We start from the raw sequence: 18,189 nt of genomic DNA, 5'->3' as shown, positions 1-18,189 counted from the left end.
ATATGAATTTAACATTAACTCTAAATTATTTCTGCCTTGTTAGGGCCACAGGCAGGGGTGGCTATGGGGCTAAATTCTGGCCAATGGGATGAAATGGAAGGGTTATTTGTAACTTCCAGAAGGAGTGCATTTCTTTGCATCCATTTTCCTTCCTACTGGCTGGCATGTGGACCTGATGGCTGGAGTTTGAGCAGCCATCCTGGACCACGAGGGCTGAATCATGGGCTGAGAATAACAGAGCAATAAGACACAAGGATCCTGAGTCCCTGACACTGTGAACTGCCCTATCTACTAGACTCCTTGTAATTGAGAGGAAAAAAATCTGTAAATCATTTTAGCCACTGTTTGAGTTTTTCTGTTACTTTAAGCCAAACCTAATTCTAACCGACACAATTACTTACTATCTATGGACCTGGTCCTGTGAAAAGCCTTTTCATGCCTTATTTAATTTGATTAATACAATCCTCAAAGTAGGATATACTATCTTCATTTAACCAACCAAAAACCCTGAAACTCAGCAAGCTAGATGACTGGTCCAAGGTCATAGAACCAGTAAGTAAAAAGACCTATATCCCAACTTTAGCCTCTGCCAGTCCAGGGATCCCACTATTAAGGATTCTTACAACTATTAGGAGAGACAGATATGTAAAAAAAAACATAATGCCTGGCACACAGAAGGTGCTGAAAATATTTGTTGGAACAATGAATGAACTATAGAAGAAACAAAGCATAATGAACAAGGCAGAAGCAAAGCCCTGAAGCACGATCCCTGTGTCTTCTCCGTCTCCCATCCTGACCCTCTCCTCTCTCACCTACATCTGCAATCTCTCGCCTTCACGCAGGCTTAGGTCTTTCACCTTAGGTTTAAATAGCCATGTTACTCCATTCAATCTTGCCTTTCTTTTTTTTTTTTGAGACAGAGTGTCACTTTGTTGCCCGGGCTAGAGTGAGTGCCGTGGCGTCAGCCTAGCTCACAGCAACCTCAAACTCCTGGGCTTACGGGATCCTCCTGCCTCAGCCTCCCGAGTAGCTGGGACTACAGGCATGCGCCACCATGCCCGGCTAATTTTTTCTATATATATTTTAGTTGGCCAGATAATTTCTTTCTATTTTTAGTACAGACAGGGGTCTCGCTCTTGCTCAGGCTGGTCTCGAACTCCCGACCTCGAGCGACCCACCCGCCTCGGCCTCCCAGAGTGCTAGGATTACAGGTGTGAGCCACCGGGCCTGGCCAATCTTGCCTTTCTGATGTGAATTTTATTCCTTGTGCTTCCTAGTAATCCCACCCATCCATGGGGACTCACACCTTTTCCGTAATGACCCAGGCTGGGGGTTCTGACAAGGTAATTTTCCAGCCCCGTTGAGACTGCTCTCCACCAAGTCACCACGCCTGTCTCCACCCTGTGTTTCCGCGTCTGGACACCACACTACTGCTTGCAGCTTCCCTACTGTCCTTTCTTCCCTTGGCTTCATAGTCAGTGTGCCTTCGTATATGGGCTCTCCCCCTTCCCTTCTGGTCACTCCTCCCCCTACCCCAGACTCTGTCCTCCCCAACATATGCAGTTCCTCCCAGGGTTCTGTCCTCAACCTCAGCTTCCACATCTGTAAAATGGGGATAAGTAAATAACTGTACCAATTTAGACCCAACTGTTTTATAACCTGAATTTTTGTCTCATAATATGCTATGACCATCTTTCCTTGTAAAATAAAAATAGATAGCAATTTTTCTTGGTTGCAGAGTATGGATGCATGATTTAACCAGTCATCTTCTGACGAACATTCAGGCTGAACTGCACATCTGTGGTGATGGTGTTCAACAGGGTTTTCTAAGTGTGTGTTGTCTGTGCTTCCTATAATATTTTAGAAAAAACTGAATTGTATCACATTGCATAACCAAGTGTTTATCTATATGTTCATATTTGTGTATCTTATTATGGCAGACACGGATAGCTGTCTAGCCAATAGCCACTCCCTCTTTCTCTCTTGCAAACTGAATCTCATTTTTGGACAACAAAGTGCCCAGTTCTATGGAAGGTCCAGCCCAGTCATGGAAGTCTCCCTCCCCTTTGCCGGATACTTGCCGAGCTTCCCTTGCAGACAGAGTGGCCACGTGAGTTATGGGGGCATGCAGGGAAGACATGAGAGAGATAAAGAGGGAAAAAAGTGAGCTGGTCTTTATAGAAAAATGCCAGCCAATAAATGTAGAAGGAATGGGAGAAATAGAAAATCACCATCTTGCATCTCCAAATGTAATAATTGATTTAGGCAAAGACCGTCAATGGACACTGAAGCCACTGGGCCAAAGTTGTTGGGAAAGCACATTCACATGGTCTGAAAGAAGCACATCACTTATTGACTAGAGAGACAAACATATACTCTTCCAATGAACAGATCTGGCAGACACAACCTTAATCATGTGTTCAAACTCAGCATCGCCAGTAGCAGGCAACCCAACATCGTATGCCACCTGATGGGACACAGCGTGAATACACAACATCATCTATGAAGGATTCTTTTGGCAAAAAGATTTAACCCGAATCTAACTAGGTCTCCAGTGTACAGGAAGTATAGGCTATACTGGAACAAATTTAATGATAACCTGAGGAAATATCAGAAAAATCTAGAATGTGGCATAAGCTTTTCAAAAAAGTCCATGTCATAAAAAGCAATTAATAAAAAAAAGGGAACACAGGGTGGTATTGCTACAGATTAAAAGACACCAAAGAGGTAAAACAATAAAGTATATTTCCTGATTCTTGATTGGATCCTGGAGCAGCAAGTAAAGCCTAAAAAGACACTTTGAGCCAAGTGTGGAGGTATGCACCTATAGTCCAGCTACTTGGGAAGAGGCTCAGGTGGGAGGATCACTTGAGCTCAGGAGTTCAACTGGGCAACATAGCAAGACCCCATCCTTAAAAAACAAAAAAGAGGAAACTTGAATTTGGATTATATATTAGAGATGAAAAGTAAACGTGGGCCAGGTGTGGTGGCTCACACCTATAATCCTAGCATTCTGGGAGGCCAAAGGTGGGAGGGTTGCTTGAGCTCAGGAGTTCAAGACTAGCCTAAGCAAGAGCAAGACCCCATCTCTATTAAAAATAGAAAAATCAGCTGGGCATGGTGGTGCACATCTGTAATCCCAGCTACTCAGGAGGCTGAGGCAGGAGGATTGCTTGAGGCCAGGAGTTTGAGGTTGCTGTGAGGTATGACGATGCCACTGCACTCTACCCAGGGCAAAAGAGCAAGACTCTATCTCAAAAAAAAAAAAAAGTAAATGTGGCAAAATATGAATGCTTGTAAATGCAGTGATGGCATATGGTTGTTCATTGAGCTGTAATTTCAACTTTTCTAAAAGGTCTGAAAGAATTCTAAATAAAATAAAAATATTGAACAAGACAGAAGGCAGGCACAGGAAAACGTCCATAATATGCTGCTAAGTGGCAGCATGACCCTACTAATTTTGTTTAATAATACAGATACATGTGCCTGGAAGGATTTATAGAAAAATGTTGGCAATGTGTACCTCTGGGTGCTTTTATGTGATTTTCCAGGTTTTTTGTTAGCTTTCATTGAGCATGTAATGTTTTTGTAGTCAGAAAAACAATAACTTTTTTTAAAAAAGGATCTGGTTTGTGTTACTGAGGGGTTTACATTCTGACCACAAGAAAGCTAACTGTGCGTGAGCCAGTTACAGGGTGGCACCCCCCGTTTACAGTTATGATGACGTGCTGGGATAGACAAGTGCTGAAGCAGTGGTGCGTCCCAAAGCCCCTTCCATACCTGAGGAAGTTGTCCTGCAGTTCCTGTAGGTAATCGTTAAAGTAACTCCATTCATTCCAGTGAAGCTGGTACAACTGATTGAAGTTGTCCTTTCGCTTCTTCATGCTGCTCAGGGTCATGCTGATGATGTCAGCATACGTCGGGGTGGACTCAGTGGCTTTCTTTGTCAAGGAAAATCCCATACTGTTGACTCTGCATTATTAGTGGCATGAGCCCAGTGTGTGGGGAGGAGGGCGGTGGGATGCAGAGTGGGGAAATGCCCCCTGTTTTGGGACAAGATAACTGAAATCAGAGCAGATGGTGACCCTCCTGCTCGTTGACCATGACCTGCTTTGGAAGGAAGAGGCTATCCTGTCTGTGGCCAGGCAGTTCCCTGCCTTCTAACAAAGCCCTCCTCTGCCCCTGCAGAGGGAAGGGAGGTCTAGGAAATACTTTTTCAGACTGCTGTCTGAAATTCTCACTCTGTTAGCACAGCAGTGAATGGAAAGGGGCTCCAACTTTCCTTTTCTTTCAGGTCCAAGGCGTCATTCTCTGTCTCCAGTTTGTATGTTGGAAAAGCCTCTCTCTGCTCTGCCCTCCCTCCACCACTGCTTGACTGGTTGGAATCTCAGCTACATCTGTCACAGCTGTGGGACCTCAGACAAGCTATAAGTCATCCTCTATGTCTCCATTTCCTTACCTATAAAATAGGGACAATAATACCTACTTTTAGATGATGTTAATAATAATAATGATATTTACTTAGCACCAGCTGTATACCATTTAATCCTTTTCACAACACTATTAGTAGTTTGGTATAACTATCCTTATTTTAGGAGTAGATAAAGACATTAAGCTTCAAGGGTAAGCTGTGCACATGAGATCTCAAGGCCAGTGGTTGCTAAGCTGGGACTCAAATTTGGTCTGTGTAGTCCCAAACCTGGTTCCTTCCACTACACCAAACTGTCTTTACAGAACAATGAGGTGATTATTTGGGAAAACACTTTACAAACAGTAAAGCACTATGAAATGTGAGTTGCTCTTAATATTCTCTCCCTATAGACATAAAAATAAGCTTGTGGACATGAAACTCCATACGGCAGGAGATGCAAAGTCCTACCCAGTTTATTACCAAAGCTCCTGATGGGGCGCTAGGTGTGGACGTGTGCCACTCACGCACTTGTGATATGCCAGCCCTTCTCTTCCCTGTCCTACTCCACTGCGTCTGTGATCTGCGTAACAGTCCTGTGAGGTAGGCATTTTCATCCCTATTTTGCAGATTGAAAAAATGAGACCCAGACAGAAGATGAAACTTAGCTAAAATTACTCAGCTGGTTAGGGGTAGAGCTGGTTCCTGAGTTCAGGTCTACTTGGACCAATAGACCACTTTGATTCCAAATAGAACCTATGTTCTGACCACTATGGTAAACTGTTAAGACTCAGGACACCGACACATGCCACACCTGTTTTCTTGAGCTCTGAGCTTTTAAGCAGATCTTTAGGATAAATGGCAACGGGCCAGAAATTTGCCGATGGGTCTAGGGGAGGAGTGTGTGTGAGGAAGAGGGTGTTAGATGAAACATACACAAGGACACCAAAATTTCTGGTCAGTACACACTCTGGGGCCAATGAGATCTGGGAAGCACTATTTAGTTTTAAAGTACGCTAGAGTCCCTGGTTAGCCCATTCATTCTGGTAGATGGAAGAAAAGAGATTTTGCACACGAGGAAAGTCAGCGTTCCCAGGGTCTCAAAGCCGGTTCATGACGCTGGCTCTAGATTTGGAACTAAAATGAGATTCTGACCCTTAAGCTCTTATCAATGGCCACCCCTGACGAGCACCCACGATGTGCAGGCACAATGTGCCCTGTCTGCAGTGACAAGGATATGGGACACTTTTGGTTCTTTCCCTCCTGACCATCAACATGTCCTCGCCGTGCTGCTGCAGAGTGGAGTAGTTATGGAGAAAGTACACGATCAGAGGGCTCTTCCCATAAATGTTCAAGAAGTTTGAAGTCAGCTCAGGGCTCTTGCAGGCAGGGCAAGACTGAGGACAAAAGAAAGAGGGAAAAAATAAAGGACCTTGTCATTTTTATAGCATGTATTAAGAAATGAAAGGCACTTGTGTCCTTTGATCCTGTAATTCCAGTTTCAGGATGCATCCTAAGGAAATTACTCAAAATAAAGGAAAAAGGGACTTCCCCTCCCTTCCCTCTCCTACTCCTCAAAAAAAAAAAAAAAAAAAAAAAAGAAAGAAAAAGAAAGAAAAAAGGTTAGGCATGAAGATGTCTAATGCAGAGGTATTTACTATACATAGCAAAAGATTAGAATAACCTAAATGTTCAAGGAGAAGATATTGATATCTCTACCCAAAGGAGTGGTTATAATCACAATATTAAAATATTTAAGAAGAGTTGATAACCTAAATAAAGGTTTCAGATATAATAGTAACTTTTTAAAAATTGAGATGCAAAATTAGATAGATAGTAGTATATATATTATATGAAATAAATCAGTTAAAAATGATGGATGAGAGACTGGATGTTACCAAAATGTTAATTCATTCAGTAAATATTTGTTGAGTGACTCCTATGTATTTGTACTGCTTTAGGTGCTGGAGATTCAGCAGAGAACAAGACAAATTCTAGCCCTCATGGAGCTTGCATTACAGTTGAGAGAAAAACAATAAACAAATCAACAAATACAAGAATGACACGATATTATGGAGATTAGTAAGCATCAGGCGGTGAGGGGATGGATGGTGGCAGGGATGACAGGACTGTGTTCCCTGTTCCTGGGGTGATCAGGGAAGGCTGCCTGGGGAGGTGGGATCCTAGACATTCGGGATGATGTGCGGGGAGGGAGCCTGGGGAGATCTGTCAGGAGGTGTTCCAGGCTAAGGGGACAACAAGCACAATAGACCTGTGGCAGACACGAGCTCAGTGGCCAAGGGACAGAAACATGGCCTGGTGGCTCCTGTGTGGTGGGGGAGGTTTCAGAGGGAGCGAGGGCTGTGGGCTATGGTAAGAAGCTGGGATCTTTATTCTCAGGGTGATGGGAAGCTCCTGGCAGATTTTGAGCTGGGGTACCACATACTCTGAGTAATTTGTTAAGAAGGTCTCTTTGACTGATGAGAGGAGATGTGACTGTGATGGAAAGAGAGAGCACCGAGGGGCTGTCAAGACCCCTGTGGCAGCCAGGGAAGAGCCGAAGGGGCCCAGACTTGGTGATTGCAGAGTGGGAAAGGATCAAATTGACAAGGTACTATGAAGGCAGAACCGGCAGGATTTGCAGACGGACTGCACATGGGTGTGAGAAAGAGAAGAGTGGAGGATGGCTCCAAGGTGCCAGGTGCTTAGGTAGGAAGATCTGGGGAGGAAGAGCTTGGGGTAGGGTGGGGTGGGAAAGTCAAAAGTTCTGTTTTGGACGTGCTGAATTTGAAAGGCTAACAGACAGCCAAGAGGAAATAGATCAGGGAGAGAACCAGATGGGGCCAAGAGTGATTTGTTTTCCTCTGCCTTTTTCCAAAAATGGCCATAATGATTATATACTCCTTGAATAAGCAGTTATAATCTAACAAGCAAAAATTCTGCCTCATGAATAAAGGCTGCAACAGCTTCTAATCTCACTATTTTTTAACCATATCCTAATGGGATATGGTTTAATTTAATTAGTTGTCTAATAGGATTTCTTCTGTCTCTAGCAGAGTTTCTTAACCTCAGCACTATTGGCATTTTGAGCTGGATAATTCTTTGTTGTGGGAGGCTGTCCTGTACATTTTAGGAAGTTGACCAGCATCTCTGGCCTGTTCTAAATCCCACCTTCCCCCAGTTGTGACAACCAGAAATGTCTCCAGACATGGCCAAATGTCTCCTAGGGGACAAAATTGCCCCCAGTTGAGAACCACTATTCTAATAACAAGATACGACTGCAATCATAGAAACCTGGAGTTAGTAGGGAACCTGTAAGTCCTATCCCCCTAGTAGGGAACTTATTCAGTCCAGTGATTTCTAGAACCCCATCTCCAGATGAGGGCCACCCTGTGTCCACTGGTTGCCAGTAAAATGAGGGAAATAAGGAATAAATCTGACATTAAGTAAATTTATTCACTTTAAGGACTCTCTTTTATTTTGAGATTGTCCTTTTAATGACTTTCTTTTATAAAATGATGGTGATGACAGTAGTCATTTTGTTTTAATAAGTTTATTTAGTAAAAAAACAAAGTTTTTCAAAGTCTACTAACGTCCAACATCTTAGGATCCACTAATCTAGTTCAGTGTTTATCTGGGAGATGTTCTTTTGGCTGCCCAGCTCCACTCCCCACCCCCAACAGCCCCAGATTCCTGTGTGTTTGGTGGGGGCGGGGTGCCTTGAAGATTTAGAGTCAAAATTTGAGAATGAACAGTCTTAAATGTTATGAATAGGGGCACATAAACTGATGTTAATTGATACTTGATTGCACATTTACTTCATGACTTTCTCAGACCAAAAAAATGAGTGTTCATCATGAAAACAATTGGAATATATCAAAAAATTCAAAGAAAATAAAAATTACCTGCAATTACATCATCAAGAGATCAAAATAAAGTTGGTGAACATACTTCTGGTCTTAGTTCTAAGTAATATAGTAATTGCGGTTTTAGCATTGTTGACATTTGCCATTTGATATTAGAATACATTCTTACATAAATGTGGTTAGTTATACATCATTTTAATGTGCATTTCTCACTTTATGTTTTTTTGCTAATGACTTATTACTTACTGTTTATTTTATATTTATTTTAGACTATGGAAATGATGTTAGACAAAAAGCAACTTCCAGTGATTTTCTTATTATAGTTCAAAATGAGTCGTAAAGCAGCAGAGACAACTCACAACATCAACAATGTGTCTGGCCAAGGAAATGCTAACGAATGCACAGTGCAGTGGTGGTTCAAGAAGTTTTGCAAAGGAGATGAGAGCCTTGAAGATGAGGAGCGCAGTGGCCAGCCCTTGGAAGTTGACAATGAGCAATTGAGAGCAATCATGGAAGCTGATCCTCTTACAGCTACACAAGAAGTTGCTGAAGAACTCAACGTTGACCATTCTATGGTCACTTAGCATTTGAAGCAAATTGGAAAGGTGAAAGCTTGATAAGTGGGCTGACCGAAAATCAAAAAAAATCATCATTTTGAAGTTTCATCTTCTCTTCTTGTACGCAACAACAACCCATTTCCTGATTGGATTGTGACGTGCAACAAAAAGTGAATTTTATATGACAACCAGTGATGGCCAGCTCAGTGGTTGGACCGAGAAGAAGCTCCAAAGCACTTTCCAAAGCCAAACTTGCACCAAAAAAAGGTCTGGGTCACTGTTTGGTGGTCTGCTGCCTGTCTGATCCACTACAGCTTTCTGAATCCCAGCAAAACCATTACATCTGAGAATTACGCTCAGTGAATCGACGAGATGCACTGAAAACTGCAACACCTGCAGCCGGCATTGACCAACAGAAACAGCCCAATTCTTCTCCATGACAACACCCAACCACACGTCGCACAACCAACACTTCAAAAGTTGAACGAATTGGGCTACGAAGTTTTGCCTCATCCACCATGTTCACCTGACCTCTCGCTCACCGACTCCCACTTCTTTAAGCATCTCCACAACTTTTTGCAGGGAAAACGCTTCCACACCCAGCAGGATGGAGAAAATGCTTTCCAAGAGTTCGTCGAATCTCAAAGCATGGCTTTTTACTCTATAGGAATAAACAAACTTATTTCTCATTGGCAACAATGTGTTGATTGTAATGGTTCCTACTTTAATTAATAAAGATATGTTTGAGCCTACTTATAATGATTTAAAATTCACGGTCCGAAACCACAATTGCTTTTGCACCGATCTAATCCTTGTATGTGTGATTTAAAGCCAACAGTGACTATAAATTTCTAAATCCAATTTCTTTTACTGAAAGAGAAATAGCAGTTGATGATTTCCATACTGTGAGCATGAGGTTGGGCATTTCATAGGCATTCTCCCCTTATCTTTACCCCGACCCTATGAAATAGGGAGACATTTTCCCCACTTTCTAGAGAAGGAAACTGAAGACCTAAGAACTTAGTATTAACATGCCCAACCAATTTCAAAACTGTATCTGTCATAAACCCCTTGGTTTTTCCATATCCCATGCTGCTGTTCCTACCATCAGGGCTTTTATAAACATGACGTACAAAACCCTCACAGATTATGCTATTACGTGTACTGCATCAAATGACACAAATGGGAAAATCATATACAACTTGCCTTAAGCAAAAAAAGAAAGGCATATTTGACTTTTCAGTGTTGGGGAAGTATGACAGTATTTTTTTTCATCTGTTAGAGCAGTGGTCCCCGACCTTTTTGGCACCAGGGACGGGTTTCATGGAAGGTGGTTTTTCCATGGACTGGGGTCAGGGAAGGATGGTTTCAGGATAATTAAAGCACATTAACATTTATTGTGCATTTTATTTCTATTATTATTACATTGTAATATATAATAAAATAATTATACAACTCACCATAATGCAGAATCTAATGCCGCCACTGATCTGACAGGAGGTGGAGCTCAGGCGGTGATGCGAGCCATGGGGAGCAGCTGTAAACACAGATGAAGCTTCAGTAGCTCACTGCTGCTCACCTCCTGCTGTGCGGCCAGGTTCCTAATAGGCCATAGACCAGGACCAGTCCGCAGCCCGATCCTGTCATCACCATCTTAATACTTGAGAAGAAAACCAATACTGCTAGAAGAAATGAATGTCATCAGAAGAACTAAATGCAGAGTGGAAAATCATTTAAACACAATCTCTTTCAGCATTTATGAAACTGCACATTTCTTGGAGCTTGAGTCAGTTTTTTTTTTTTTTTTTGAGACAGAGTCTCACTTTGTTGCCCGGGCTAGAGTGAGTGCCGTGGCGTCAGCCTAGCTCACAGCAACCTCAAACTCCTGGGCTTTAAGCGATCCTACTGCCTCAGCCTCCCGAGTAGCTGGGATTACAAGCATGCACCACCATGCCCGGCTAATTTTTTCTATATATATATTTTAGTTGGCCAGATAATTTATTTCTATTTTTAGTAGAGACGGGGTCTCGCTCAGGCTGGTCTTGAACTCCTGACCTCGAGCAATCCACCCGCCTCGGCCTCCCAGAGGGCTAGGATTACAGGCGTGAGCCACCGCGCCCGGCCTTGAGTCAGTTTTGTTTTTGAATTGATGAATCTTTTCAGCTGGTTCTGGGAAACCTGGTCATACCTGCTCTTCATACAGGGGCTTGGCCGGATCAGCCTGAGTCATCAGGGCCCCACACAGCCAGATAAGCAGAGCCCCGTGGCCATGTTCTCAGAAGCTTTAGTTTCCTGACGACTGTGCCTCAATGGCTCTGATGTGGTCATCTGTAAAGTTCCATGAATGGGCCACCTTCTGCCACTCGCTGGCCTTCAGCTGACAGTAAGCCAGATCCCAGAGGGGTGTGCGAGTAAGCCTGGTCTCCAGACTGTGATCTTGCTGGAATGTCACAGTAAAGCCTGTTGATGGGTCCCTGATGCTGTTACGATGCTCCGCTTTCCAGGCGTAGTGTTGCTCTGCTTTAAGGAGCATGTCCACCGCAAGGCTACAGTCGCTCCTGGAGGCCACTGCCAGGGCAGTCTTTCTTGCTTATCAACAACCTTCAGGTCACAGCCTGCCTTTAGCAGGGTTTCCACCAGTTCCCCATTTCCAAGATCAGCAGCTATATGCAGAGGGGTTTGCTGTCTCCAGTGTAAGATGTCGGTATCATGCTGTGACATGGTCCTTGATAACACCTAAGTGAAGAGGGGACTCCTTGGGCTCCATCCCCACCCCTTCAGCCCCTAGACTTCCTGCTGCCTCCCTTCCTCCAGAGGCCACGTGGATTCTGAGTATCGAGCGGGGTAAAATATGGACTGAAACACCCAGAGGTTTGCCCATTCCGGATGGTTCAAAGGTTGCAACGGCCTTGACTCTTCTGGTCCCTGGGCTGATTCTCCAGACTTCCAGCTATGTAATGTTCTTCCAGTTTTCACCCAAGTTAGCCAGAGACAGCTTTATTACTTATAAGCAAAGAAACACATCTTTTCAGTAACATTCTCAACAGGTAAGTGTGCATTTTTGCTTCCCTAGTTTTGGAAACAAGGAATGTGTTACCTCCAGAAACATTCACTTCCCCTGTCAGTTAAGTATCCGATTTCTCCCAGGCAGGAGGCAGGGGAGCAGGTCTGGGTACAGGGACCTGACAAATGAGAAATGAGAAGGCCTGGCACATAACCACAGCACTAGGCAAAGAAGGAGCAGTGGGCAAGTGGAGAGAAGTTCTGGAAGAGCAGATCCAAGGAGCAGATAGAAAGCAAAGTAGGAGCTAGTGTTAAGGGGTTAGCACCAGAGACCTGGCAAGAGGAATGACTTGGTCTAGCGCTAGAAAAAGAACCAGCAGACCGCAGCAGAGCCAGACAGCAAAGAGGGTGTGAGATGACAACTTGGACTCATAGGAAGTTCTTTTTTACCCTAGATAAAAATCAAAATCAGACTCTCTGTAATTCCAACCCTTCTTCCTCTAGGGTCACAGGTTATGTGACCATCCTTAAAATATGTGAGGAGAGCTCTCAGGACTCCTCCAAGTCTTGCCTTCTCCAACCTAAACCTCTCCAGTGCCTCAGTAACCTCTGGACACAAGTCTAGTCTGGTCCCCTCTCTGGACACATGTCAGATGGGACCACCTGAAGTGGGAACATCTTTTCTCTTGCTCTGGGCCAACTGTACTCTTTTTTTTTAAAGGCCTTTATTTTGCCATTTAGATATTATTTTTCTGTTACCTCTGAGAGAAAAAAATATTTTTTACAAAATAAATTCATGTTTATTGTGAAAAATTCATGCAATGTAGAGGTGTAAAAGTAAAAGTCTTCCTCACCCTTACTCATATTTACTAGGGATAAATACTGTTAATATTTTTCAGTGCATCCTTTGAAACCTTTTCATACACATGTACTGACTTTATACCAAAAACATTTCAAAAATAAAAATGGAATCATCTTATACATAATGATTTATAACTTTAATTTTTCACTCATTATCTAAATACATGTACTATTTTCTTGATTTTATTAACTTTAGACATCGTTTACTGACATTCTTTCATATCAGAAGGCATAAATATGCCTAATTGTTTTTAATAGCAACAGAGTGTCCTTATTATGGACATTTCGCAATTTACCTATTTCTCTACTGAAATCTAAGTTTTCTTCACTTTCTGCTGGTACAGATTAATGCTATAAGGGATAGCCTTGTAATGGACATTTCTATAGGACAGATTATTAGAACTGGAGTTGCAAGGTCATAGGTGTATGCATTTAAAAATTTTAAAAGACACCCTAAACTCATGACAAAACATCTAAAAATGCTAGATACATGTTTTTAAAAATTCTTTAAAAAAATTACCGAGGTCTCCTATTCCTAGTGTAGTGGGATGTAAATAATTGTCTTAGCTGGTACCATAATTCAGTACAGAGAGGGGCTGTCTTTATTTACAAAGCACATGACAAGCTACTGGGTGAGCAGGTGAGAGCCTCAAGTGTGAGTGAGCAAAGGCAAAGGCACGCTTCTGCCGTGTGTTGGAAATGAGCAGGAGTTCAGTGGGGGAAGGAAGGAAGACAGGAGAGTGGAGAGGACTGAAGGAGGATGTCCTAGCACATGGTGGTTATGGCTAAAGGGTTAAGGCAACTAATATTAACTTTAAAATTCTTTGCACTGCTGTGATATGGGCACCCCCTTATCATCACTTAGCAAAATCTTCTATACACACAACACACACACACACACACACACACACACACACACACAGGCCTTGTGTGTGTGGTTTTGTGAAAATCAAGGCAAGAGGTGAGTTCCGCAGGTGGGCCGATACAGCAGGTGCTCAGCATGCGCAGGACAGACGTGGAGCACAGTGCCAGACAAAACGTCAGCCCCCTAGAGTTCACAGACATTTTTGGGAGGGTACTGGACTTCAAAGAAATCATATAACAAATGTTTGAACCAATCTTTAGCTAAATTTGAAGAAACAGAGTGACCCCTGGTGACTCTGGCGTTATGTGAATAAAGATTTTATTGAGAGTGAGTGATAAAAATATGGAGAAAAAATTTGGGAGGATGTTTCATGTAATCTTGGAATGAAAAAGATCTAGCAAGAAATAAAATTCAGAAGCCATAAAAGAAAAGACTACTAAATATGACCTTATAAAAATTTAAAATTTCTAGCATAAAACACCATGATTAAAGTTAAAAGATTCAATAGGAAACATTTTTGCTAAACATATGACAAAGAATTCAGCTTCTACAAGTCAATGATAAGCAAAAGGCTAAGAACCCTAGAAATGGAAATGTTTCTATTTCTAAGAATAAGAAAAAATACCAACAAAAATATGAAGTCATTTTGCAGAAATAGAAATCCTGAAGGATTATAAATATAGAAAATAGGTTGAATTTCATTCATACATGAAACAAAAATAAAACCAAAATAAACAACAATAAATTGAAACAACCATTTCCCCCTCATCAGAATGGCAATAAATCATTTGACAATGCATAATGTTTACAAGGGTACCTGGAAACTCTCTCTTACGCTGCTGGTGGGAATATAAATTCATACAACTTCTTTGGAGAGCAATTTAAGATACACATACTTTGATCTAGCAATTCCACTTCTATAAATTTTCCTTACATGTGCACTTATACATGTAAGCCAAGAAACACAACACATGCACACACATATGCTCACACACACACAAAGATGTTGAAAGCAGCAGTGTTTATAATAGCAAAAGAATAGAATCACTTACATGTCCACCAACAGGCCCTATAAATGAATTATGGAACACAGATTCCTTGAACCATGAGAACAACTTGATAGATTTCCATGTGCTCTCATATGGATCACTTTCTAAGATATACTGAAGTTAGTAGAGTCTGATTTATAGCATGGGATCTGGAGTCAGACAGCTTGGAGTAAAATCCTGGCTCCACTCTTACAACTCAACAATAAAAAGAAAAACAACATAATCAAAGAAGGGGCAAAGAATTTGAATAGACATTAACCCAAAGAAGATATACAAATGGTCAACAAGCATGTGAAAAGGTGCTTAATATCATCAGTCACTACGGAAATGTAAGTCAAAGCCACAATAAGATACTACTTGAGGCCTGTAACCCCAGCACTTTGGGAGACTGAGGCTGGAGAATCACTTGAGCTCAGGAGTTTGATACCAGCCTGGGCGACAGGGAGACCCCATCTCCACAAAAGATAAAAAAATTAGCCAAGTATGGTGGCACGTGCCGGTAGTCCCAGCTACTTGGGAGGCTGAGGCAGGAGGATCACTTAAGCCCAAGAAGTTTGAGGGTGCTGTGAGCTACGATCACACCACTGCACTCCAGCCTTGGCAACAGAGTAAGACCCTATCTCAAAAAAAAAAAAAATACTACTTTATACTCACTAGGACAGCTATAACAAAAAGAACAAAAGTAAGTGTTGGTGAGAATGTGGAGAAACTGGAGTTCTCACAGATGGTGAGGATGTAAAATGCTGCAGCACTGTGGTAAACGGTTTGGCAGTTTCTCAAAAAGTTAGACATAAGTTACCATATGACCCCAAAATGTTAAGAGAATACAAAACATAGTTCTGCACAAAAACTTTCATGTGAATGTTCACAGAAGCAGAATTATTCATAATAACCAAAAGGTGGAAACCACCAAAATGTCTATCAACTGGTGAATGGATACACAAAATACGGCATACTCATATACTGTTATGGAATATTATTCGGCTATAAAAAGGAAGGAGCTATTTATACATGCTACAATAAGGATGGACCTGGAAAACATCATATTAAGGGAAAGAGCCCAGACACAAAAGGCCACATATCATATAATTCCATTTGTATGAAATGTCCAGAACAGGTAAATCCATAGAGAGAGAAAGTAGATTAGTGGTTTCCAGGTTTCCAGGGGATGAGGGAAGGGAGAATGGGAAGTGACTACTAATGAGCATGGAGTTTCTTTTCGTTTTTGTTTTTTTTTTTTTAGAGATGAGATCTTGCTCTGTCACCCAGGCTCGTAGAGCAGTGGCATGATCATAGTTCACTACAACCTCAAACTCCTAGGCTCAAATGATCCTCCCACCTCACCCTCCCAAGTAGCTAGGACTACAGGCATGCACCACCATGTCTGGCTAACTTTGGCCAGCTAATTTTTAAACGATTTTAGTAAAGAAGAGGTGTTGCTATGTTGCCCAGGCTGGTCTCCAACTCCTGGCCTCCCAAAGTGCTGGGATTACAGGTGCGAGCCACTGTGCCTGGCTTTCTTTTTTAGGTAATAAAAATGTACTGGAATTAGATAGTGATGACGATTGCACAACTTCGTGAATATACTAGAAACCACCGAGTTACAGACTTTAAAATGCTGAATTTTATGGCATATGGATTATAGCTTTAAAAAAATTTGGCTCTACCACTTACTAGATATTTGACCTTGGGTAAGGTATTTTTTATGAGCCTTAGTTTCCTCATTCATAAAATGGGGATAATAAATAAAACCTGTTTCTTAGGGTTGTGTAACTACTAAAGGAATTTGTATATATATATATATATATATATGTGTTTAGAACAATGTCTAGTACATAGGAAACACTCAATAAATGTTAGGTATTATATGTTAAGTTGAAAAAGCAAAGTGCAAAATAGTGAATATAATATCCCAATTTGTTTAAAAAAAAGATTTATATTCCTTGATGTACATCCAACATTTCTGGAAGATATATGGGAAAACAGTGTTTGCCTCTGGGGAATGGGCATAGGGTTTAAAGTGGAAGAGAGATTTACTTTTCTTTATGTACTCTTTAATACTGTTTGAGTTTTGCGGTGGGTCCTTAAACAACAGAAATTTTACTGTCTCACAGTTCTGGAGGCTAGAAGTACAAGGTCAAGGTATCGAGAGGTTTGGTTTCTCCTGAGGCCCCTCTTTGGCTTGCAGTTGGCCACCTTCTTGCTTAGTTCTCACCTGGTCTTTCCTCTGTAAGCATGTATGCTTGCTTTCTCCTTGAATTTTTACCAAGAGCAAAGATAACCTTTTCAATAAAAACTATGCTTAAAAAACAAGAATGGGTGACAGATTATACCAAAGCTGTGCTTAAAGTGGTGGGATCATACGCTGGCTGTTTGCTCAGGAGCATCCATCGAGGCCCTCATGAAGGGGTCACCAACAACTGAGCATGCCTTGGCATTTCCCTTCCACCTTTCCCTGCCGGGCACTCAGCTCTCAGCTGCTTGTGGCTCTTGTTAAAATCTGCCACCACCCACTCTAATGCTGGGCTTCCGTCCTCACCAAGACAGCCACAGAATAGGACTGATTGCTCATCTCCTTTCGTCCTACCTTGAGAGCAAACCTACCCACCCCGTCAGCATGAAGGACCGTAAGTCTGCTGGGCTTTCTTCTCCCATTTTAGAGAAGAAAGTCAAAACGGTTAAACAACTTGCTCAGGCAACACAGCTGGTGAGAGGTAGCACCAAGATTTGAACCTATGTCTGCCTGTCTTTTCCACCATGCCCAGTTACTTCTCAGAAGTTCCACTGCCAAATGCTGAGGGGAAATAGGCAGTGCTAATACATAGGGAGAAATGTAGAAGGTTTAAGAAGTCTACAGTTCTCACTGTACTTGCCCCAAATTCTATGGCCTGACTCCCTTGCTAGCCCAAAACCTCTCACCCTGCTCAGAGTCCTCAGGGCCTCTTTCCACTAAATGAGACTGAGGGTTCCATTGATCTAAACTACCATCCACTGAGGTTTGTGGGAAGGAGTTGGGAGAGGCGAGGAGAAGAGAACATGAATTTAGAGTCTTCCCAGTGCTGGCTGCTGTGCGGGAGCGAAGCTCAGTGGTTAAGAACTCAGGCTCAGAGCCAGACAGATCTGCATGCAAGTCTCGGCTCCATCTCCTAGCTGCTTCGCGATCCTGGACAGATTTGTCACCTGTTCTCAGCATCACTGTCCTCATTAATAAGCGAGAGAATGACAGTAGTAACTATCTCAGAGGACTGTGACCATAAAATAAAATATACTGCTTGTACAAGGTTTAGTATAGTGCCCAACATGGAGTAAGTGATGCTTAAATGTTAGTTATCATCACTGCCTCAGGTAAATCGCATAGCAACACCATGACCTAGGAATTACTGTCCCATTTTGTAGAGTGGGCAACTGAGGCCAGTGCTCACTTTCCATTACACACAGGCTCCTGAGTTTCAAGCAGGTGATCAAAATCCAGACAAAACACTCTCTCAGCTTGTGTCTACTCACCCAGGAACTACCCTCAGAAAATTTCCTGAATGTATCACCTGAGTGTATAATCAGAAATACCCCCAATTCTCACTCA

The 18,189-nt window shown here is 42.2% G+C and overlaps 1 protein-coding gene across 7 annotated transcripts in view; it reads right to left on the bottom strand.

The window, feature by feature from the left end:
* FAM227A (family with sequence similarity 227 member A) overlaps window positions 1–18,189 on the bottom strand; it is a 78,029-nt gene that overhangs the window by 24,385 nt on the left and 35,455 nt on the right. For all 7 annotated transcript variants that reach the window (XR_006735674.1, XR_006735675.1, XM_045552859.1 and 4 more), the window contains 2 exons: window positions 5,648–5,805; window positions 3,781–3,933 (listed from right to left, as the gene is read on the bottom strand). Coding sequence is in view for 5 of the 7 variants with exons in the window: in XM_045552859.1 (XP_045408815.1) it covers window positions 3,781–3,933; window positions 5,648–5,805 (311 nt within the window). In the remaining 2 variants the exon portion in view is untranslated. The remainder of the gene's footprint in view (window positions 1–3,780; window positions 3,934–5,647; window positions 5,806–18,189) is intronic.

Source organism: Lemur catta, chromosome 6 (genome assembly GCF_020740605.2).
Source record: "Lemur catta isolate mLemCat1 chromosome 6, mLemCat1.pri, whole genome shotgun sequence".
In the NCBI taxonomy this organism is placed as follows: domain Eukaryota; kingdom Metazoa; phylum Chordata; class Mammalia; order Primates; family Lemuridae; genus Lemur; species Lemur catta.
The sequence above is the reverse complement of the archived record's forward strand: the minus strand, read 5'-3'. Positions and strand labels throughout refer to the sequence as shown.